We start from the raw sequence: 23,230 nt of genomic DNA on the forward strand, positions 1-23,230 counted from the left end.
TCTCCATCCTTTTTCAAATCTTGCCACAGATTGTCAGCTGAATTTAGGTCTGGACATTGACTGGGCCATTCCCAACACAAATATATATTTTTTCTAAGCTATTCCAAGGTAGCTCTGGCTGTATGTTCAGGGTTGTTGTTCTCGTGGAAGCTGAACCTCTGACCCAGCCTCAAGTCTGCATCCTTTAATTGATTTTCTTCTAGGATTGCTCTCCATTTAGGTAGATCCACTTTCAACTTCAGCCAGCTTCCTTCTTTGTAGTGTATGTTGTGTTCAGGGTGATGCACAGTGTTAGTTGTCCTCCAAACACTGTGGTTATGTTCAGCTTTGGCCTGATCTGACAAGAGTGTCAAGAAAATTTAACTTCTTATGTTGCTTTCTTCAACAATAGTTTTCTCCTGGCCACTTTTCCATGATGACAAGAGTTGTAGAGAGCTCAATATGACTTTCATAATTTAAATTGGATTCAGCAAATTTCAGGACCTTCACCTGCTGAAGAGTGAGCTATGAAAACAAGTTGCTGCCAATGTAGAGCTGGCTGAACAATGATGAGTATGAATGCATCACCAAGTACAGTAAGTTAAATAATAGGGCAGTGACAAAGGGCAGAAAAAACAATGTCTGCTTAAGAAATAGGAAATAAAGCACAGACTGACAGTTGCAGTAAATACAAGGACAGACTCCAGAAGACTGGTGTAAAGTTATTTTCTCAGGTGAAGCCTTCTGATTATTTGAGACACCAGAAGAAGTATTTGCCTTTGGAAGAAAAGATGAAAGCTTCCATGAGACATCAGAACATAATTTCCCAGATTACATTGAACACCTGTGTCCAGTTCTCAAAAAGGAAGAGGAAGAGCAGAAGCCAGCAAAACCTTGAAAATTTTCAGACATTAATAATTAAACAGTTCATCTATGATATCAAGCACGTTTCTAAGATGGAGATGGGAAATGCCAAAACTAACAAGGCAAACAAAGATTGCTGGTATTACAGCAACTTGGGCTTTCTTAACACCTCAGCAGAGCCACAGCCTAATGTACTCGGTAACATGCACTTTTATGCAATAGTTCATACAAAAGAGCCCAACAAGCATTGAGATCTTATTTTGTAGAATACATGAACATAATTTTCAGCTGGCTCGGGTTCCTGTATTACAATCTCTTTTATTGGTCCCATTTTATTTTCTGTGCAAATTAATTTTATGTTTTCATTAGATGTAACAAAATCTGAATCATGAAATACAGAAAAAAAAAAAAAAAAGTTTGGTGAAATTACTGTTTTTACTGGAAAACCTCCTGAATGTCCTGAATTTAAGCACAGTGTCCGCTTGGGGGCGACATAGCTCAGTTCAGCTCTAATCAACCAGCCAGATGACTGAGGAAGAAGAGCTGCGCACACAATGCACAGCACGGCTGACAAGGGTTGTGTCTGCCTCATTTTCACCATTAATTCCCAGTTCCGTGGAAACTTGCGAAAGAGCAGCGGAGCCATTCTGTATTCCTCTCGCAATATATGTGGAGTCCGAGCTCAGCGCGATTGAGAGATCGCTGAGCGGAAGCGGCGGTTCAACTTCTTCCAAAACATTGGATTATAAGGAGGGCTTCATGCAGAAGAAGACCAGCCCGACGGGGGCTCAAGTTCCGACACCCTGTAAATCGAAATCGAGGCTTTAAAATTTGGGCCTCAGAGGTTTTTGTTGTTGCGAACGGAGAACGACGGGGGAGTTGTGTTTGATAAGGCGAAAGATTAAAGCTCTACGCTTGTTTCGCAGTTTAAAATGTACATATGTAATACTAGCCTTCCTTAAAATCTGGGAGGTTCTTGCGGAAGGCTAACAGCTAGCTGCTGTGGTAGCGACGTTACGTCTTTCTTTTGATGAATTCAACCATCACCATCGGCCATTAAATCTTCAACAGGAGGAATATTTGCTCTGTTTGGCGGATGGATCTAAGTCCAGCTCTACAGCTCGACCTGTCAGTCTTTGGAGACATTATAATAATATAGGCATATTATTAGGTTCCGAGTATATATAATATTGTATCGCCTTAGCTATGCTATCCGAAACAGCTAAAAACCGATTAACGAGCTCTATTAGGCTTTGCTATTTAAAGTTAGTTAGCTTGTTTAATTAGTTACATTCGTATTCATTAACTTTGTCTGTCAACGTTAAACTTTGACATTAATGTTAAATATTATTGGGAATAGTAGGCTATTGGCCTTGCTAGCCAGCTAATCGTATGTCATTATTGCTAATAAATTTGTCAGCGTGTACAGAAAAAAAAAAATCCTGAGAAATTCGGATTGGTTGTGAAAAGGATTTCTGATGATGTTGCACTTTTAAATTTGTAATATATAAGCAATCTGCTTTGGCCTGTCTGCCCCTTATCTAGACTTGTCTTTTTTTGTTTACATGCGTCTTGTTAGCTCATATTAGCCTCAGAGGAGACACTGTCAGCTATGTCCTGACATCTGCGTGGCGTTCTGGGTGTTTGATATTCCTATGTGGATTTAAGTTTGTGTTCATATTTAGTGAAATGACACTAAAATTTCGCAAAAAGAAAGGCGCTGATGCCAGCAGACTGCTGTCAGGGGACGGTAAATAATAGCCACTGGTTCCATTAACGCCATTTTAACAGGGGCTCCCTCTTAGGGCCTGTGTGTGGTGTGGTTGTTTTTCCCTTTTCCTTCTTTTAAAATTACGGTTCGGTGCCTTCTGCCGGACCGGGACTGAAATAAAGTGCCTTTGGTCCCATTGGAGCTACAAAGGAAGGCGGCCTCCGACTATGGAGGGTCCGAGCCGAAGCGCTGGAATGAGAAAGAGCCGACGGTCCCGTTCGCAGCGCGACAGGGAGCTGAGGCGGCGGAGGAGAGTGAACCTGGCCGAGGAGCGGGCCACATCCCTGTCCTCGGGCTCCGACCGAGAGGGACGCGGGACGAATAATGTCCTGGGTCCCGGTGGGAGAGAATGTCGGCCCGTATTTGGGCGACACAGGCCTCCGCGTCGGAGGAAGAGGGAGTCTGTGTCCTGCGAGGAAGACATCATTGACGGCTTCGCCATCGCGAGCTTCATCAGCTTGGAGGCACTGGAGGTAAATATCTTAATCTGGCGTCAGCTGTCATTCATCAATCAGGAGCGAACCTCATCGGTGAATTCGTGTGGCCAACTCTTTCTTTTATTATCTTTTGATTCACTTTTCTTTAGAACGGTTATCTGTCAAAAAAAAAAAAAAAGACCCATTTCACCCGAAAGAATAGTAAGCACGACATTTAAGGGACAACAAATTCACATGAAGCTGAAATCTGGGTCTAATTTATGCCCGAGTTTACATAAACCCCTTTAAAACATTGTGACCCAAAGTCACAAAAATGTTTAGTTTGTATGATAATGTATTATTATTATTTTTGTTGTTGTTATTTAAATTAGCCAAAAGCTCATATTGATTACTCTGTAGTATATTCCCCTAGAGCTCCACAATATACTGAAATGCAATTGCTATTGCAGTATCTTTCTGCAAAACTGAAATAGCAAAGAACTGCTTGGATGCAGTACCTGCATTGAAACTACATATCAATAATAAATTAATTGAAACTAGAGGCACTTTTACTATTATTTATGCCCACAGTTGACATAGATCTTGGTGACCAAACTGAGACAGCTTTGGGAAAGCAGTTGGAACCTTGCAACGATGGAATAGCAAGAAAGTGGTGAAGAGAATATGGGTTAATTAAAACTCGTATTGCCATAGCAATATTTAACACCAATTATTTCAGTGTTGTTTTCATCCTGTTGAAACAAAAATAAATTCAGTTCCTACATTTTTCAGTGAAATATTGTCTGAAATTAATCTGGCATTAACCATGTTTGATGGAGTCTGGCATTTAAAAAGGGCAATATTAATAGCTTTGAGAGAACTATAAAGTGACAAAGTTTAGTTTTTTTTAACACCTGATGTTACTTAAAAATTGTAATCTGTTTTGAATTTATTGGTAATTACTCCTCGTTGCTGAGAGAAATCCATTGTTTCTGACACGGTGTTAAACCTAAACTATTACTACTACTTGAAAGAATCGATAAATCAGTAGATTGGCGTACGAGTTGCAGCCGATAATTCACTGATAACTAACGTAGCCCGTGAAAGACGTCAGATTAAATTGATTAGTTTTTAGACAATCCATTCCTGAGAGTAACCAAACATATCCCAAGAGACCATGGTACCCCTCTGACGGGTTTTGGAGATGCCTCATTTATTTATGGCCTAATTCCTACAGGCATTGATGAGTTGTCTAATGGCTCGTTTGTTAAGGAGGAAGAAGTGGAGTTAAAATGTGTGCTTCCTCTTAGTTTGCTTTTTATTGTCCAAATAGCTGAATTAGGTTTCTTGAACCAACATTTTTGGTTAATAATTTAGGTCAGTTGTACTTAGAAGGACAGACACGCGCATACACACACACACACACACACACACACACACACACACACACACACAAAAAGGCAAATGATGTACAAGTCCTGATGTAGAGACACGCAGTCAAAGTGACTCTATGTTCTCCTGGACAGCTTTATTTTCCAGTCAAATCAACCAGCGAATTTCACGACTGCTGATTGGTTACCTTTCCAGTCTGATGCACTCCGAGGCTTGCCTGCCTCCGCAGGATTTGTTAAAATCTGCCTTGAAATGATATGATCCAATTACTGACATTTTGTCCAGTTATGTCCAAATTTTAGACACAATCTACTTAAATTATTTTACTCTTGATTAGCATGTAGGGCGCTTACACATCTCGCTGAAAAGAAACAGATGCCACAGATTAAGTTCCCCTTGTGGTTTGGGAAACTGCCTTGTGTAACTCGCTTGTTTTTAATATTTTAAGCTTCTGACACTAAAATAAAACACCTTACTCGTACCCATTCTTCAGTAGCGGCTTACATTTTCTTAGAATGGTTGAAGTTCTGAGTAATCAGCCCTTCATTTCCAGTGTTGTTTAAGAGAGGAGTAAAAAAGAGGGTTTTGCTTAACAAAAAATAGTTTTTCGGTCTTGTATACTAACCTCTTAATACTTCAGCAGGAAGTCAGACTCTTGGATACCTCTCTGGTGTAGTTTAAGAAGCGGAAGTAATTTAGTTTGCATGACAGCTACACCTGTAATCGGGGTGCGGCTGATAAACCACAAGCAATGTACCTGCGTCTGGCATTGAGTTCCTGTTGAAATGTAACTCCTGATAATGATTATTTTAAAGAAAATGCTGTGATGGAGACGCTGGCCCAATACTTGGGATGATAACAGGCTGATTTTTTATTTTTTTTTGTTAATTAAATCATTTCACCTTTTCAGGTTGGCAGCTTAACAAAGACGCAGCTCAATAGCTGCAGTGCTCAGAGCTTGATATAGTCAGAAAACTGGAGCCACTCTGGCATCTCATTAATAGGACTCTGAGCAGTATAGTAGGGCTGCAGTTAACAATTATTTTAGTAATTGATTATTCTGACGATTAATCGATTGATCAGATAAAAAATCGCCACAATCAGCGAATTATTTAATTAACCGCTTAAGTCTTATTATAAATGCGTTATAAGATGCATATAAACAAATTAAATTCCATTTTTTTAAATAAGAAAAGAAACGTTTCATTGCCTAAAATGCAATAACATAGCATTTCTTTGGTGAATTTGTCTAAAACTACTCCATTTAAGAAGCTTTGAGTTAAAGATCTTCACAGACAAAGGTGTTATCTTAAATATTTATATATTATGTTTTGGCTTAGTATCTGCTCTGAGTATGTTCTTTCAGGAACTTTTTTTTTTTTTGAGTCTGTACGCTCCACTTGGCAATTAATCGATTAAATTAATTGATGATGATTTCAATAACGGATTCGTCAAGATTAATCCAATTTATTGTTTCAGCCCTACAATGCAACATCAAATTTTGCGGGTTTTTGAAACCGTTGCTTGTTTAAAAACATTGCTATATATTATTGGTTATTTCTGAGTCTACACAATCTTGGGGAAAATATGAGATTGCAGTGATTGTGTTATTGGAAATAAACCATAACTTCTTCTCTCCACTTTTTCTTGCACATTACCACAATGTGTCCACTGCTCCCCCTGAGCTGCAGCATCACTCACCAAGCTCTTTATCAGGTGTGGTCAGTGAACGTAGCACCCAAACAAGTGGCCAAATAAGAAGACTTTGAGTCTCGGAAAATGATTGGCCAATCCGATATTACATCCAAGCAGTCATCTGCTATTAAAACTCTGCAGTTCAATGTATTCTGCAGCTCCTGTTATCTTTGTTGTTTGTAGACATTAAGACTCTTGGTTCTTCTCCCTTATCAGATGGACTGTTCCTTGAAGCCCAATCAGCGCACCGATATGCTGGGAAGGCAGAACAAGAGGAAGAGGGGCTCGGAGAAGAACGGTGGAGGGCCACTCTCGGAGCCTGAGGATGGGGCCCCGCACAGCTACTCCAGCAGCTACTTGAAGAGGAGAAGCAAGAGACGAAAGATAGAGGTAAAGCAATAGCTCATGACGCTGGGGGACTTTAATGCTCCAGTTGGCTGCACAGACACTTAGTCTGCTCGATGTGCAGATAATTCCTAATCAAACAACCGTGTTTATAGTTTTGCAGTGCTAATGACCTGTACATCCTGCTATTCAAAGTGAGCCAGTAAAACTGGTTCACTGTCACGCTGTTGAGCAACACCTTTTGATACTTGTGTTTCATGGATTCTCTAAAACTATTCAGCGTGTTGTCAAAGTAAAATCCACTGTGAAAGTTTCTAAATTAAATTGTAATTTGCCACAACCCCTCTTATTATTTGTTTTTAGGGTTCTCATTTGGAGACGGGCTACATTGTAAGTTTTTCCTGATATTGCAGTCACAGTTATTAATATCTTTTTCACATAAATGTTGATATAGGTGCTTTTCTTTCCCCCTCACCCTTTCAGTGCGACACAGAGAGTGACACTGGAGATAAGGTGTGTGTGACCTAATGTCTGATGAAATATCTTTGTTTTTCTTCAGATTAGGTGATTAGTAATGTTAGTCATAGGAGGTTATTGCTGTTTTTTTCTGATTGGTGGAATAATTTGCCTGAAAATAGAGTGGTGATTGTGTCCCTTCCTTATTTATTTATCTCTCTTACTTTTTGCTTGTGCAGGCCTCCGACAATGAAATGGATCCAGTGTTCACAGTCAGCACCAGAAAAGGTTTGAAAACTGTTCAATTTCACTTTAATGAAGAGAGCACAGGGGAAGATCAGAAGTTTGTTGCATCTCAACTAGTTTTAGTCTTTGAATAGAGGCAACTTTGCGTTGTTTTCTGAATTGGACTTTGTCGGCATGTGCCCAGCTCAGCACATGCTTCATTTTAGCTACAGTTATGTAAACGCTGAAACAGTTCCTTCCTTTTCATGGTAGCATCTCAGAAGAATCATTGTTCAGCTTTGTCTTACACCAGAATAACTGGTAAATATAAATAGCGTTGAACTGAGAAAAGTTGCTGTGGTGTCTTCCTTGAAGTTTTTTTTAAATTTTTTATTTTTATTCACCATGAGTTTGTCAGATACAGCTTCCTCTTTATGATAAAGGTGAAGTCCGCTTTGCTTTCTGCTCACTTGTCTATGAAAAACGTGCCGTTCTGTCTGTTTTCTGACAGGCAGAAAACAAAGCTTGCTTCAGATTTTCCAGATGGAGCAGAGTGTGTTCTGCTGTCCTGGATCTTTTCCTCTCTGTATCATCATGGCGCTCTGGGTGTGAACGCAGGATTTATCAGCATGTAGCGGAGTTCCTCAGGGTCTGGAAAGGTCTAGAATTTAAATATTCTCCAGGCTGGAAGCGTTTGTGGAAAATTCAGTTATATTTTCAGACTTTTTATTGATCCACCCATGTATCTTTCCTTCTATTCTTCCATTCTTTCTTTCTTTTCTCCCATCCTTGTTCCCCTTTTTTCATTCCTTCCCTCCTGACCTTCCCTTCTCTAGTTTTTATCCTCCCTTTGTCTTTCTCATTTTCTTTCCTTTCTTCTTTCCTCCTTATTTTCCATTCCTTCTGCCTTTTTTATTTTTGACTTTATTCAAATTTCAACTTTTGCCTCGTTTCCTTCATTCTTTCCTTCTCCTAGTTTCTTTTTTCTGTTCTACTTCCTTTCCTTAATTATGTATTTATAACTCATTCCTTTTCCCCGCTTCTTACTTTTTCCTTTTTTCTCCCCATCACCCATGCTTTTCTGTTCCATCCTTGTTCCCTATTTCTTCCATTCTTTTACTAGCCCACCAGCTAGCACTTTTCTTTCATCAATATTTTTTTCTTTTTTTCTGTCATTTGGTTTTGCCCTCTTTTGCAATTTCTTATTCAATCACCCCATCCTATTTTTATTTTTGTTCTTTCTGTCTTCTTTCCTTTTTTGTCTTCCCTTCTGTACTTATGTTGCTTTCTATATCTTTTCTCTTTCTCTATGAATTTACATTTAATTGTTGCCTTTTTCTTTAAAAATGGTCCAGACATGGGCTGAGAAGTCTGTTGAATCTGAGTTTGGAACATTAATGGATTTCAGACATGAAAATGTGTGGAAACTTTGTTGCAGTTCTTTGGTGAGAGCTCACCTTCTAGTCTTAAGGATGGCCTTTATAGGCTTATGCAGTCTTGGATAGTTTCTCATACTTGTTATCATTAGATGTTTCAGAGAACCAGAATGATGTATAACAAGTTGGTTGTGTGAAACTTTTAATTATTTCCTTGTTGGCAGGTAGTACAGCAGAGGAGGAAATGTCAAGTCTCATATTTCAGGAATATTTTTGAACAAGTAGAAATTCATTGCGACATTTCTTGTAGATCTGAAAAACGTCCGCTTGCATTCATGACTGTTCATCGTCTGTTTCTCTCAGCCGTGGATCCGTCCCCTTCAAACTTGGCCACGGCGGGCAAAAGCTGCCCGCCTCTGTCGGCACGTTGCGGTGGCATCTCGCGGCTCATGGTGACCCCGCGAGTGTCTGGCCTGGAGCGAAGTCAGGAGACAAGCCTGGAGCCGCACTTCCCGGAGCCATTTTCTTCTTCTACCTCTCCTGGTCTCATTTGCATGTCTTCCCCCGTCACCGCCTCGGTCGCCGTCCCTCGGCCCAACCCGGTCAACGGGAACGGCACTCGCCACAACGGGAGCCCGCCCCTTTCCAAGCCCAAACCGTACGGTTTGCCTCCTCGGTCTCAGTCCATCTACAGCAGGTCGGCTTCTTGCAGGCGCCATCGTAGTTGAACGTCGTTCCTGCTGCCTGGTTCTCTTCAGTGCCTGATTTTCTTGTTTCTCTCAGCAGCGGCGCTCCAGTCAAAACTCCATCGTCTGCGTCGTCTGTTGCCACTTCCTCAGCCTCCATGCGCCCTCCGACTCCTTCCACTAGCATGTCTCTGCCCTACAGTCGGGGCTCGGGCTCTTCAGGTCCTCTCCGACCCCCGTCCCGAGCCAGCTCCGGGGCCTTGTTCACGTCTTCGCCCGGCCTGCCTCCACCGCCGCCTTTGCTTCCTCCCGCTCACTCAGCGGCTTCAGGTAAACTCAACCGATCTGCCACAGTGGCTGCTGGGTGGTTAGCTTAGATTCTATTTTATTTTATTTTTTTTCAAGGTAACAAAATGACTGCGATGTTACAAAAATAAACCAAAATGTAGACTTCCCCTGAGTGTTGTCTGGGTTCGTCCACGGTGTTGGGGAAGTAGCACATTTGTGAAGTGAGAACTGATCATATAAGCGCAGAAAGTATTGCATTTTGTATTGCATTTTGCAAAACATAACTCTTTCTGTTGTCTGCACACTGAGGAGTTCAAATTAAAAATTTCTTTAAACAGAAACTAATCCAAAATTTTAAAACCAAAATAGAATCTCAGATCAGATTCAGTCAGATTTGGTCAATTTCCTTCATCTAAACCGTTTGTGAAGCTTCGTTCTGCAAGTGCAGGTTTGAGCTAATTAAAAATTTGTTTTTACAGAAAATTAGTAAAAATGATTGTTTCTCAGCCTTTGTATTCATATTTTGAAAGGGGATATCAAGACTAGCACCCAGAAGTTGATGTTGTTAATAAAACATTGCCTAGTATAGGAAAAATAATTTTTCAAAACTTTAAGTCCGAGATTTGATATCAGTCTGAAAAGCATCAATAATTGTCACTGTTGTTAGTGTAATGTGGCATAACGCTATTAGAATCAAAATAATTTTTTTGTGTTTAGAAGAAATTCATTTTTTGTAAGTCATGTAAAAGTCTTAAGCAAAGTAACGCCACACTACCGTTCTGTTCCCCTTCAGCTCCTAATGGGGTCTGTAGCAGCAGCTCGTTGGCATTACTGCCCCCAAGAGGTCAGTTGTAGAAACTGAACTCTCTTCCTTTAAATTAAAACTTGCCATTCTGTTTTATTAACATTTTCCACTACTTTTAAAATTTACGTGTCTTAGGCCAGTGGCAGATGCACATTTCCAACCCTGGTAACACCTCAAATAAAAAAAAGAAATTCCTGGTGTTTTTTTTGTTTCTGTTTCCATCATATTATTTATTAGATAGCAAAATTGTTCAAGGTTTTATTTCCACGTATCGACTCAAGACATAAATCTTGATTCCCACCAGAGCGCGAGGGCAGACGCAGCGTTCCCGGGGCTGAGAACAACTCCGCGGCGGCGGGCCGCAACACCCCCGGCGGTCCGTCGGCGCCGAATTCATCATCGAGCTCGTCGGGCAGGACGTCCCAGAACGTGCCGCCGTTGGCTTTCCAGTTCCATCAGCACAACCACCAGCATCAACACACGCACACCCACCAACACTTCACGCCCTTCCTGCACCCCTCGGCCACGGCGCCGCCGCTGGTGAGCCGGCCTCTGCTGCTCCTCCGAACATCTGTGTTGTGATTTCCAGCACGCCTGGAATGTTGACTGTTCTCGGTTTGAGAGGTTTTTAAGCCACGCGGTTGTTTTCTGTTTTTTAGTTTGAGAAGTTTCCAAGCAAAATGGACGGACTGTACCGACACCCCGTAAGTGTCTTTTAACAATCCTGCCGATTGTGTAACTAGTGATGACTTCAATATTTTGGAACGAGTTGTTCTAGGTTTATAAACTGCGTAGTGTTTTGGTCGGTTTCTTCAGGCTTTTGTTGATCGCTTACTTGGATATCTTTGTGTGTCAGTTCTTCCCACAGTACCCTCCACCCTCGGTTTCGAGTATTCCGCCTGTTATTCCTCCTGCCGGGCCCTTCGGCTCTTTGCAGGGAGCATTTCAGCCAAAGGTAAGGCAGAACGCTGCCTGTGTCTCCGCCGGTCTGTCTCATATATCTTATATTACTCTGCTTTAATGAGGGTTTCCTGGAGTGTCTTGTTTATTTGATCTCCCACACCAAGGGGGCTGATAATGACATGTGGAAGCCTGTTTGGTAAAATTTTAGAGTAAAAAAAAAGGAAAAAAAGGTCATTTGGAGAGTTCTGATTATGCGGCTCAAGTTCTGCTGGTCAAATGCATCATAATTGTTAGATTTGGATTTATTTAGCAGGGCTGGTGGACCATTAGGGTGTGGCTCATGTGTTGTGCTGTGTTTGACAGCCTCTTGTCCCTCAGGGAACGGCTCCTGATTTAACAGCACGACTTGGGGTTGTGTCTCACCACCTGCAGACCAAAGATCACAGGGTAAGGACAAAGAGCCAACAGCACCTCATGACTGAAATGTAAAATACTGAAATGCATAGCTAATTGGACTAGGATGTGCCGTAATGTGAGTCAGAGCAGTAAATGGTGCAAAATGTTATTTTCTAAGTGACGTTAGTTGATTAAAGGTGATTTTGGTCTTCTGTTCTCTCGTAGCTAACTGATCCATTTGGGACGTCACTGAAAATCAGTAATGTAAGCAAAACAAAAAGTTTTTGAATCTATTGGTTCCTTTGAAGGTGCAGTCGAGATTTTTTAAAGTGAGGTTCTGTTGAAAGGTGCAAGGAGTTGAACTATAAGCGGATTTTTATCATCCTAAAGCAAGTCTGGTAAGAAATGGTAGTTTATGCAAACACTGTTTTATGAACTTTTTTCTTTACCTTAATTTAAATATCTATAATGACAGCTGTTTTTTTTGATCCAGAATACTTTTACTTTGACATTTAATGCCAATCATCAGCCCACTACACTGCTGTAATTTTGGATTTATATATTTTTGCTGTTTTATATTTGCACGATTAAGGATTTTCCTCAAGCTCAATCAATTCGTACTTTCCTATTTTTGTCGAGCTAAAAAGATTGTTTGATTTTTGCATTTTGTACAACTATTTTTTTAACAAGTTTTATTAATAACAGCAGCGTCTGTGTAATATTTCTGGATTAATATTCCTATATTGTGTCATTCTTCAGCAATAGCCAAACCCATTAAGCTCCACAGCGGAGTAAGGTTTAAACCGAAGTAAATTAATTTAAAATAAAGCGGTATTTTGATTTGCAATTAGTTTTCCTCCTGTCTGCGTACGTCTGCCCACATTTAAACTTCAAGTAATCTGCCAAATCTAAAAAAATTTTGTTCGATATTGCTAATTCAAGCAGCCTGTTCCAGACGACCAGAGCTACTTAACCTTTGACCTCAGTAAATGAGTCATTAGGGCCAAACTATATTAGGACTTTGCTTTGGGAGGATATTGCCTCAAACACTTTCTGACCTGAAGCATTTTGGGATCTATCATCTGTGTAAGCTGGCACGCATAACGGCTTTAAATAATACATAATAAGGAAGTCCTTTGTAGCTTTATTAATGTACACAGATTGGATTTATGATGAGGATATATTGTCCATGAAGTTAATTTATTATTAAGAACCCTACAGTTCACATTAGTTTTTAGCATGAGCCAACATTTTTAATGTAGCTATGCAGAGAAATGTCATTTCATCCAAAAATAAAAGCAGTATATTTGAATGTAAAATCATGTTGAGCTTTGGGTTTTCTGTTGACGTGCTCAGGATGTGTAATGGGTCTTTACTTGGCCTGTGGTGCAGAAAATGCTCAGGTCTGCTTCACACCGTTGCTTTGTTTGCACTGGGCTGGTATCTACAAAGATGATGATTATTTACGCAGGAAATTGAGATAGGAGGTGGTGCACCACAAATAATGTTCCTGTGTGAGCGAGTTGATCATGTGAAGCGTTTTGGTCAGACAGGCTACCGAATTTGAATAATAAGTCGTGTAAAAATCAATAAATTAATGTTAACCACTGCTTTATATTTGTTCAGAGAGCGTAATATTATGTTATGGTAACCTTGAGTAAAATTACTGCAGTACATATCCATTACCGCAATTTATTTTAAAATGTATGTATAACATTTGAATGCATTATGATACACAAACTGAGAAAACAAAGGTGAAGGTGTTTAGTCTCTTTGTTAGAAATCACTCAGCTGTTTTACGAAACAAGTAGCGTGAAGCGAATCTGTTCCAAACATCTGGAGAGAACTCGGGTCACTCCAGATGTTTCTGTAACATCAGATGAAAAGGACATTAGTGATGCTCTGCCTCCTACCCCAAGCTCCCGTTTTTAAATAATTATTGCCCTAAGTGAACGTGGTAGTGGTTTAGAGGTTCATAAAATGGCGTTTGCATAAGTTTTTTTGAGATTAGAGACTGTAGAAGTCTGGGACCAACTTATCCGGATTTCTCCTAAATGGAAATGCCAGGAAGTATCTGCTGCATGGAAGATATCGATTTCCTGTGATCTTTAAACAGAATCCCAGTTCTAAAAATCATGGACTGTCCCTTTAAGTCTTGATACTTCTTTCACTTTACACTACTGTCACATCCACTATTGACTTCTGTGGGTCTTTTCTGTCCTTGTGCACCAACTCCAAGTATTTCAGACTCAGAAATTGTAAACTATATGTAACCTTTTCTTTCATTCCAACTGTGTGTTTTTTCCATTCTGCTGTGTTTGTGTGTAGTTTTATTTGTGTGTGTGAATATACCAAAACCTAAACTGGTCCGTAGTGAGTAACCTTATCTCCAGCTGTAAAGTCAGGCGCTGTGTTGAGGTTCGGCAAGTTATTTCTGAACTGCATGAAGAAAGCCTGACTTGGTGTAAAAGCTCTACAACTGTGCATGCAATATTCATGGGATAACGGAGCAAAGCCGTTTGATTTTTGTGCTTTGTAGAAACCAGGAAAATGGTGCGCTATGCATGTTCATGTGGCCTGGATGATTCTAAGCCATCAGAGAAAAGTGAAGGTAAAAAAGGCTATGAACGATATTAACATATTTTGATTACGCACTGAGATGGTAAAATGTTCTTCTGTGGGCTTGTGACAAATGAACTGTTCAAATCTGATCTTGTTCCTTTCTTTTAAAGCTGATGCAGGCCGATCCTCACAAGTTGGACTTCCGAAGTGACCTGCTGTCACGGTTTTCTGGAGCTGTGGGCCTGGGAGGAGCCTTGCCTCCGACTCATGATTTGACTAGACCTCCGAGTCTCTTCCCAGCTGCAGGTACTGCAGGCCAAAGTAATCCTAAAAGGGACGATTGCAACCCTCTCCCTACGTGTTTTTGCTGAGTATTAAACAAATTTTGGCATCCGATAAAAATATAGAGTAGTTACGCAGGAATAAATGTTGACCTAGTAATGGAGTTTTAATAACAACAAGCTAAATAATTATCTTCATGCTGTATTTAATGTGATCATGTTTGGCTGAAACTAGAACTTATTTGATGATTTGACAAAATATCAAAAAAATTTAAAGGGGCAAATCCTTTCTTATAGCTCTATAACTACAAGGCCATTTTTGACTTTCTATTCTTAACATGACAACATTGTTATTTCCTTACTTTAACTGTATAGTGTCTAATTTCTGCGTACATGTTTCACCTTTACACCTCTTGTAAATGCACTTTTTTGTGAAGTCATTTGATGCGGATCGATTCATTCTCTTTGACAGATTTTGTTTTCCTTCTTCTTTCCCTCAGGCGCAGTCAATCCCTCATCGGCACCTTTCATTTCCCCATCAGCGCCGCCTTCCTCTTTCCTTCCACCGGCTGCACACTTGGGTATTTTAATTCAACTTGAAATACTAACATTGACTAGTAGAAAGTTTGTGCCCACCCGTTCTGAGGGTTGTCCTGTGCTTTAGATCCTTATGGTCGATCCCCTCCGTTTGCTCCACTGGGAGCCCTTGGTTCTGGTGCCTTTGGAGGACTTGGCAGCCCAGCACTGGGTCAGTTTTGCAGTTTCAGCACACTTTTAAACACGAACCTGAAAGGATGGTTTAAGATTTTCTAAATCTCGCTTTTTTTCTTCTTCTTTTTTTTTTTAACAATCTACATGTCAAAAGTGGGCGATCAAAACTAACGACGTTCTGTGGGAACTACACACAGTAGTTGCCCAGGAAGGAGTTTATTAACTAGGATGATAGTGAGAAGGCACTGTTTGAGTGAACCAAGGCTTTTCATAATAATAAAAAATCATGTAGACATTTACTCATTGGTGTTTATCTGAAACTTGAAAATGTTTCGATTTCATGTCTGAACAATCTTCAAGTTTCTACCTCAATTTGTTTATTTAACCATCCAAAGTGAATTGGATGCACTTAGGAATTCATAGAAGTCCTTTCAGTTTTATGACTTGTCTATTGTGGATGTTAACAATAAACAATGTTGAAGGTAGGTACATTTAGAATGTACTGTGACATGATGATGAGCTGACCAGCCGTTTGAAATGTCAGGATTTCTGAATCGAGACTCTTTCAAATGCTTCAAAGTAGTCACTCTTATTCTCTAGATTTTTACTGACTGAAGATGGGGGGGAGGAAAGAGATATTTATTGAATGTAAAACATAAACTGTTTGTGAGCATTTGATCCTCACTTCAGAAATCCCAAACTATCCCTTTAAGCAAGAATCAAGCACAACAAAGGACCTGAGCAAATTTGTCTAAACAGTGTAACTCTTTACCTGTAGATGTCAATAACGTTGGACCGCCCAGCTTCACCATCCACTTTGAGGCTGTGTGTTGCTTAGAAATAATCCTTTCCTCTCACATGCACAAACAGGAGCGCACAAATACGCAACTAAAATTCAACTGAAAGTAGTCCAGCATGATCTAATCTACAAAATTTCAGCATAAATACCATGCAGTTATAAAAAATACTCCAGTCTAGAGGAATGTGCAACTGAGTTGGTTAATAAAAACAAAAGTACAAAATGTGCATATCTCTTTCAGCATTAAAAGACAGACCATTTATAATTAGTTACGATACAAAACTGTGCAACTTTGTTGGGAAACTTCGTGATCATAGAAGTGAAGATATCTGTTGCAAACAACAAACATTTCTTTCCCTCCTCTGTTTCCCCGCTGTCATCTCAACACTCCAATAAATTTATTTTGTAACGATCAGAGATGTTGATGCGGATTTTCAGATCACTGCTTTTTTGTGACGCTCTGACCTTTAGTGCAGTTCACGTCTACTTCAAGAGTTGTAGTTGAGACATTTTACACATCCGGGATAAATTACAAATGATCTGCAAATTATTTTGCTACTAAATATCTTGCTACAAATGTTTGTAGTAAGATAAAAGTTAAGAGATTGAGGTATTTGAACTCTGCCTAAAAAGGATAAAACAATGTATCCGTGCCAGTTGAAAAGAAGCAGCCTATAAGGACTTCAACATGCCACTGCTGACGGTAACCATGTCAGCGGAGGCGTAGGGAATATAAAGATATTTCCTCTCTATATGAAATATCTCAGAGATATTGAAGATGGCACTTTCTTCCCCAAGTAACCGCATCCACACCTAAGATTGTTGGCGATATGATTTGATGGTGCTTAGGTTCAGTGATGGGGACAATATATCAGCATGGGTGGGTGGAGCTGAGTCTGTTTGCTGGTTCAAAAAGTGTGAATGCCTGGGACTTGATACCAAATGTCACCCAAAATGTTCTCTTCAACAATGTTGTGCATTAATAGAAGAAAATCTATTGGTTGAGGGGGTGTTAATAAGTTTTAAGTGCAGTTTCAAAGATGAATAGTTTGAGCTCACAATCTATTCACAATGAAGAACAATATAAAATATAAGTAGAAGTCACTTTATTTGACTTCTACTGTTGAAGGTTTTTTTTATGTGATTGTGTTATTGGTGGAGTTAACAGAATGTTAGACACTAGTGTTCATAAAAATGTTAAATATTTAAATATGTGTGAACATGCAGCGAACGTTCTGCTTCAGTGAGCAATAGAAATTAATTAATTAAGAGATATTTGATGGAAATCAGACTAATTTGATCCCTTGAGTTTAGTCATCTGAGGTAACTAAAGTCTACAAAACCCTCATTTAACCGTCCGTAGCTGGTGCAGAACAGTGGAGGCAGAATAAAAAAAATTTCCTCTTTCTGTAGAGAAATGTCAGCAGTTTGAAATATCGGTTGACTCCTGGCTGCCATTGCTTAAAATCACATTAACGCATCACAAAAAATGTGATCCCTTTCAGTAAAATTGTGGCTAATATGCGGCGCATGTTGTGTTTTGCTTTTTGCGTACTCCCACTCCTTGTCTTAACTCTGCCTGAAGTTTGTGATCCGTGCTTCTCTCCCCTCTTATTGTTCTTCTCTCCTGTCTCATAGCACAGCTACAGCTCAGCTGTCACAGCGACATGCTGTGAATGGCTGTGCTGGGGTTTGTCATTGATATACAAGCAAAAGGTTGTATGCATTAATTTCAGTAGCTGCCAGTTCTGGGTGCAGTCCAAACGCCAGTGCACCGACATGGATATACACGTTTTAGGGCAAAATGGGAAGACAAATGTGGTGTGTTGGGAAGCGTTCCCAACGTTTAGTTGTGTTTAATCAACTAGACTGAACTGGGTGAGGTAATAGAAGTACCCAGTACTAAACTGCAAAATTGCACAGTTGCAAAAAATGTGATTATTTAGCAAGAACAAACTTATTTTCATATGCAAGATTTTGTTTTCTTGCAGTAGAAGTTTTTGGGTTTTTTTGGGTAAATTTTGCTAAATCATTGCACACAAGGTTAGACGTAACATTGTGATCTCTGTGTGATTTCCCCCTGTTACTAATTATTTTATCTGTATCATATTAGATGCTAACAATAAATTGATGGGAATTGTATTTTTGGTTACATACGATGGCACCGGTAAATGAGTGTGTTTATTTTTTCCTTTGTGTCAGCAAATTTTTGGCAATGTTTAATGATTGAACTGGTTCAGCGGCCTGTTTTCTAACTATAAAATATCTTTGCCACCTGTAGCCGGCTCTGTGTTTAGCCCTAAAGAACCCCCACCCAGCGCGGTTGGGGGCTTACCCACCTCCAACCATCACATTGAGACATGGAACCGTCTACACGGTGGTCCGCCGATGTTCTCTGGAGGTCCCTGGATTAAAGAAATGGACAGAAGGGATGAGAGAGATCGAGGGAAGGATATGGAGAGGAGAGACATCCCACACATTAAGGATGAGAAGGACAGGTATTACCGACTTTTATGTTTAAAGCAGTAGATTCATAAATGTGCACATTTTACAAGTTCCAACTACAAATTTCAATTTGTTGTCTTAGGATGTATGTTACATCCCCGTAAAATTATAGTGAAAATACCTAGAAATGGACTTGAAGATGATTGTATCCTGTGGATTTTAGTAATAGGTGCAAATATAAAACTAGAACTGCACTGCAAAAACACAAAATCTTACAAAGTATTTTTGGTTTAGTTTGTACTGCAAATATCCTAGTACACTTGGTATAAGACAAAACTAAACTTACAGGTAACTTTTCAGCAATAATTAGGAGCTTGTTTCAAGTCAATAATTTAGTATTAATGAAAAAGTACTACTGGTACTTTTAAGTGAAATAATCTGACAGTGGAGCAAGACATTTTTCATATATTTTAAGTTAAAACATCCTGGCAGACTATTTCACTTAGAACTAGTACTTTCTTATCAATAATAAGGAATTGTTGATTCCTATATTGTGCTGAAAAGTTACATGTAAGTTAGTTTTATATTATTTCAAGTGTGTTAAGATACTTGCAATTGAAAGTAGACCAAAAATGTTTGGTTGTTTTTTGCAGTGTGTGTCAAAATACATTGAAGTCTTAAAGTGATAAAAGAGATGGGGGGCTGCTAAATACTCCTGCAAGCCTCTGATTCATGTAATTTCAGAGATCGAATACACAGTAATAAGGAATGTGTTTATGCGCAGGTTTCCTATTAGGTTTCCACAGTTTGAACTTCGACCTCCTTTGTGTTGCAGGGACAGTATGCTATATGGCCGACAACCTGTGAGAATGTCTCCAGTTGGTCCGCTTTTCAGGCCCCGCAGTAGCACCCCGGTCAACCACATCAACGGCCACAGCAGCGCCATGGGAGGGAGCGGTGGACCCATCGAGGACCTGACGCGGAGCTTAAACAGAGACCGCGAGCGAGACAGAGATGGAGACAAGAGGCCGTTGCCAACAATGTCCTCGAGGGCTCCTCCGCTTGGCTCTTCATCTTTAGTAGCAGACAGAGATAGGCCACGGTCTTCCTCATCCTCTGTGCTCACCACGCCACCTCCCTCCCACCGCTCGATCCCATCCCCCTTGGACCTTTATCCCCGCTCCCAAGCCCAAGCGGCACATAACCTCCACAACGATCATTCCCAAAGAGACGGTAGCCTCCCTGCTTCTTCCGCAGCTTCTTCATCCATTTCGTCTTTGTCTCACGTCAAGAAGTCCGACCGCACCTCGACGCCCGTTTCCAAACCTTCCCTCTCTCTGCCTACGGTTAAAGTCAAAGAGGAGAGGAAGGAGGAGCCAGAGCACATCCCCATCACCCATCCACCTCCAGCGCCCAGTCACACCTTTGACCGCCCCAACAGCCACCCACACCACCCCAGTTCTGGCACCCCTTCGTCCTGCTCTTTGTCGCTGACTCCTACTCCCGGGGTTCCACTCCCACCACCCACTCATAATCCCCCTCCTCACCAACCAGTGATGGAACGCTCACGGCCGTTTGAAGCAATCCTGGGAAGCACAGCAGGACTCCTAGTTGGTTCGGCAGGGGAGCGGTTTCCCCACGGACCGCCTCCGGGACAACCGCAGGGTCCGCATAGCTTCACCTGGGACCCTTGGAGGGAAATCATGGCTCATCAGCCGCATCCGCATCGAAGGGAGGCTTTGGCACTTCGGTCAGATCCACACCTGACCCTACGACACGATCCACACCTGGTTCGGCTTCTCCAACATCAAAGGCACATGGTGGAGGCGGAGAGGGCTGCGGTTGTAGCTGCCGCGGCCGCAGCCGGACCTCCACACCCTCCGACATCTACCTCCGCGGCTGCCTCCTCCGGCGTTCGCCCGGAGTTCGGCCTGATACCCTTCGATCGCCCGCCTCAGCTGGGACCCCCAGGCGGCGGGCTTCTAGACGAGGAGCAAAGAGCCCAGATCCTGAGGGAAGACTTTGAGCGCGCTCGCTACTTTGCAATGCACCCACACCTCCCTCATGGCTCCCATCTCTCGAGCCCATCGCACGCTGCTGCTGCTGCAGCTGCCGCCGCTCATCTAGAGCAGCTCCATCCCGGCCTTCTGCCTCACTCGCTCCCTTCAGGAGCCAGCGCTTCCCAGCACCACCCGAGCCTCTACTCCCGTCTCGGTCCCATCAACCCGCACCACATGTCCAACGGCATCCTGGCGAAGGACTTGGTGGGTGCTCTGTCGGTGGGGGCGCCGCCGCCGCTCATTCCGTCCATCGCCAGCCGGTCGGCCACGCCGCCGCGTACTTCGAGACTCAGAGGGCCGAGTGAGCTGGCACTGTACAGCACCCACAAAGATGGAGAGTCCAGATAGTACTGGGACAACACTGGAGGAGGTGAAGGGAAATGTCAGAATCACTGTGCTGCTCTCAAACTGCCCCCCTTTTTCCTCTTGCAGACTACTAAAGCCCTGCCTTCCTAGTTACACAACCAGACCAGCTCCAGTCGTCACACAAATTTAAAGAAAAGACAACAAAGGAAAAAAAAAGTGTAAACTTATCTGGCTGGAGCTGATGGTCTGGATGAATACGAAAGACTTGGAATATGCTCAGTGGCTTTATCAGTGCAATTTAAAGGTACATGGTTTCTGTGCATCCTTGATGTATTTTTTTTTATATGGACTGTTGGTTATTACAGTGCTCAGATTTTGAAAGCTGTAAGAAGAGGCAGAGGACAGCTGCTCCCCCCCCCCCCCCCCCCCCATTTATCAGGTGAATTATAATTCATGCTCTTAGGCAAGCCTTCACAAGGTGGATTGGGAATGATTTCCAGAGGGTTGCACACCTTAAAGACATTCATCCTTAACTTGGTTAACTTATAAAATGTTTTCATGCTCTCTTCAACGTAAACCAGGTATTTTAGATGGGGCTTTAAAAAAAAAAAAAAAGAGAGAGAATAAAAAAATTAAGAGGTAAAGTGGTGCTTTTTCCTTCCTTCTGGATCCATCGTGGTGAAAAGTCAGATTCCTGGTGAGACCGTCTAATTCTGATCATTAAACATCTTACCTCAGTTTTCTGCTTTACCCTAACCCTCATCTCTACTCATAATGAGATTCATCCCTGTTCGGCGGGTTTTTCTTGTCAAAATGAACTGTGCTGCGCTGTGTGAGTAAATGCAGCACTTTAGAGCTTCCTGTAACTGTTCTCCCAGTTTCCTCTCATCTGCAAGAGCAGGTCCAGATTATAGTAGTCTAGAGAAATTGCCTTTGTAATTATTATACTTAACATTAATTATCTTCTATAATAATAAATATATTCATTGTTATGTTATTTGTCTTTGTTTGGTTACCAACCAGCACTCTTTCCCTCCACCCCAGGCAGGAAAAAGGCTTGCTTCGTGGAACGCTTTTTAAATGCTTGTGAACATTAAGCCTTATCCATTGCAACCTCTGGCCTCTTCAAGGAACTGAGCTGCGACTATTAAACTGAGAGCGAAGTTTGCCTGTGAGTCACTGGTTCTGTGCTATCTGTTGGGACTGCGGGAGCCTTGTACATTAAACTGTCGAGTTGGTTCATCCACAAAAGTAAATTATATACATGGATAAGTGGGACATCTGCTGAAAAGCTGAAAAAAATAAATAAATAAAAGAAAATAGGGACTTTTGTCAAAAGGCAATTAGAGATGGTTGATATCCTGAGAGGGGAAAAGACTGGGTCGATTATTTTAATATGACCATTTTATACCTTTCAAACCCTCCCCTAGAGACCACAAAGAATAATTATTAAATGAATTGTTGTCTACTTTGTTGTGCGAGTCTTTTATTCTTAAGTTTAATATGTATAAAACTTTGAATGATTATGGCTTACAGCTGATGAAAAATCAAAATTCAGTTTGCCAGAAGATTGGGAATATTGCATAAGAAAAATGTATTTTTGATACAGAAATTTTCCTAAAAGCATGCCTCTATATTGAACAGTTTATTCAGTTAGCAGTTGGGTGGGTCTCCTTTTACATAAATTGTTGCATCAATGCAGCATGGCATGGAGGTGACCAGGATGCCATTTGTGTCATCTTTCTCTTTATGATAGCTCACAGATTCAATCACCTTTTTTTTCCTAATGGACCACTGTCAAGTCAGCGGCCATTTCTAGAATTGTATAAACGATAACATTTCTGTATTAAAAGCACTTTTTACTGGACTTGTGCAGTTCAGAAAGTGGAAGTCATTCATTCATTTCTAAGACTGACCGTTTATTTAGTATGGCTTACATCAAGTGACAATTCCATAACTTACATAAGGTGAAAAAAGTAACGTATGAAAGCATTATGACCCACACAATTAAAGGAAGAACTGTCCAGCAGTGGGTGAAAGCATCTTACCAAATAAGATGCTGCATTAAAGAAAGTTCTATAGTGTAGAAAGACCAGATGTAACTATAGCCCTTTAAGAATTGTGAAGCGAAATCCTTTCAAGGGTTTCCTGGAGATTTACAAGACGTGGATACAGCCAGTGCCTCAAAACCGCTTCCCACTGACATATCCAGGGCAGGGTCAGGTGTATTTCTTGAAGAAAATCCCAGATTTAGTTTCTTGAGAAAAAATATGTTATATAACCCAATAAAACATTGTTTATCACAAAAACGTCAGCCTTCTGAAAAGCCTGTGGCTCTATGTAAGTGTTAAGGAACTCTGACTTAACTCATTTACATTGTTGGTCTGGTGTTTCATTTTCTTATATCATCTTATAGGTACTATATTATTATTATTTTGTATTTCTTTCCATTCAACATCCTATTTCTAA

At 40.9% G+C, this 23,230-nt stretch overlaps 1 protein-coding gene across 5 annotated transcripts; it reads left to right on the top strand.

Annotated features, from left to right (window-relative positions):
* The first annotated feature begins 1,374 nt into the window (after window positions 1-1,374).
* fbrs (fibrosin) lies at window positions 1,375-22,229 on the top strand. Of its 5 annotated transcripts, none has more exons than XM_028030185.1 (18): window positions 1,375-3,087; window positions 6,334-6,507; window positions 6,826-6,852; window positions 6,946-6,975; window positions 7,158-7,206; window positions 8,883-9,216; window positions 9,303-9,535; window positions 10,603-10,838; window positions 10,958-11,002; window positions 11,155-11,253; window positions 11,565-11,648; window positions 11,823-11,861; window positions 14,137-14,208; window positions 14,330-14,465; window positions 14,941-15,021; window positions 15,105-15,188; window positions 18,232-18,448; window positions 19,231-22,229. In XM_028030185.1, exons 1-18 carry the CDS (start codon window positions 2,782-2,784, stop codon window positions 20,801-20,803), a joined length of 3,819 nt encoding a protein of 1,272 aa, XP_027885986.1. In that variant the 5' UTR covers window positions 1,375-2,781; the 3' UTR covers window positions 20,804-22,229. The 5 variants fall into 5 exon arrangements, with proteins under 5 accessions (XP_027885986.1, XP_027885989.1, XP_027885988.1 ...); XM_028030188.1 differs by having other exon boundaries at window positions 11,580-11,648; XM_028030187.1 differs by having other exon boundaries at window positions 9,306-9,535; window positions 19,231-20,803.
* Window positions 22,230-23,230: the final 1,001 nt, after the last annotated feature.

Source organism: Xiphophorus couchianus, chromosome 10, assembly GCF_001444195.1.
Source record: "Xiphophorus couchianus chromosome 10, X_couchianus-1.0, whole genome shotgun sequence".
NCBI classification, from domain to species: Eukaryota; Metazoa; Chordata; class Actinopteri; order Cyprinodontiformes; family Poeciliidae; genus Xiphophorus; species Xiphophorus couchianus.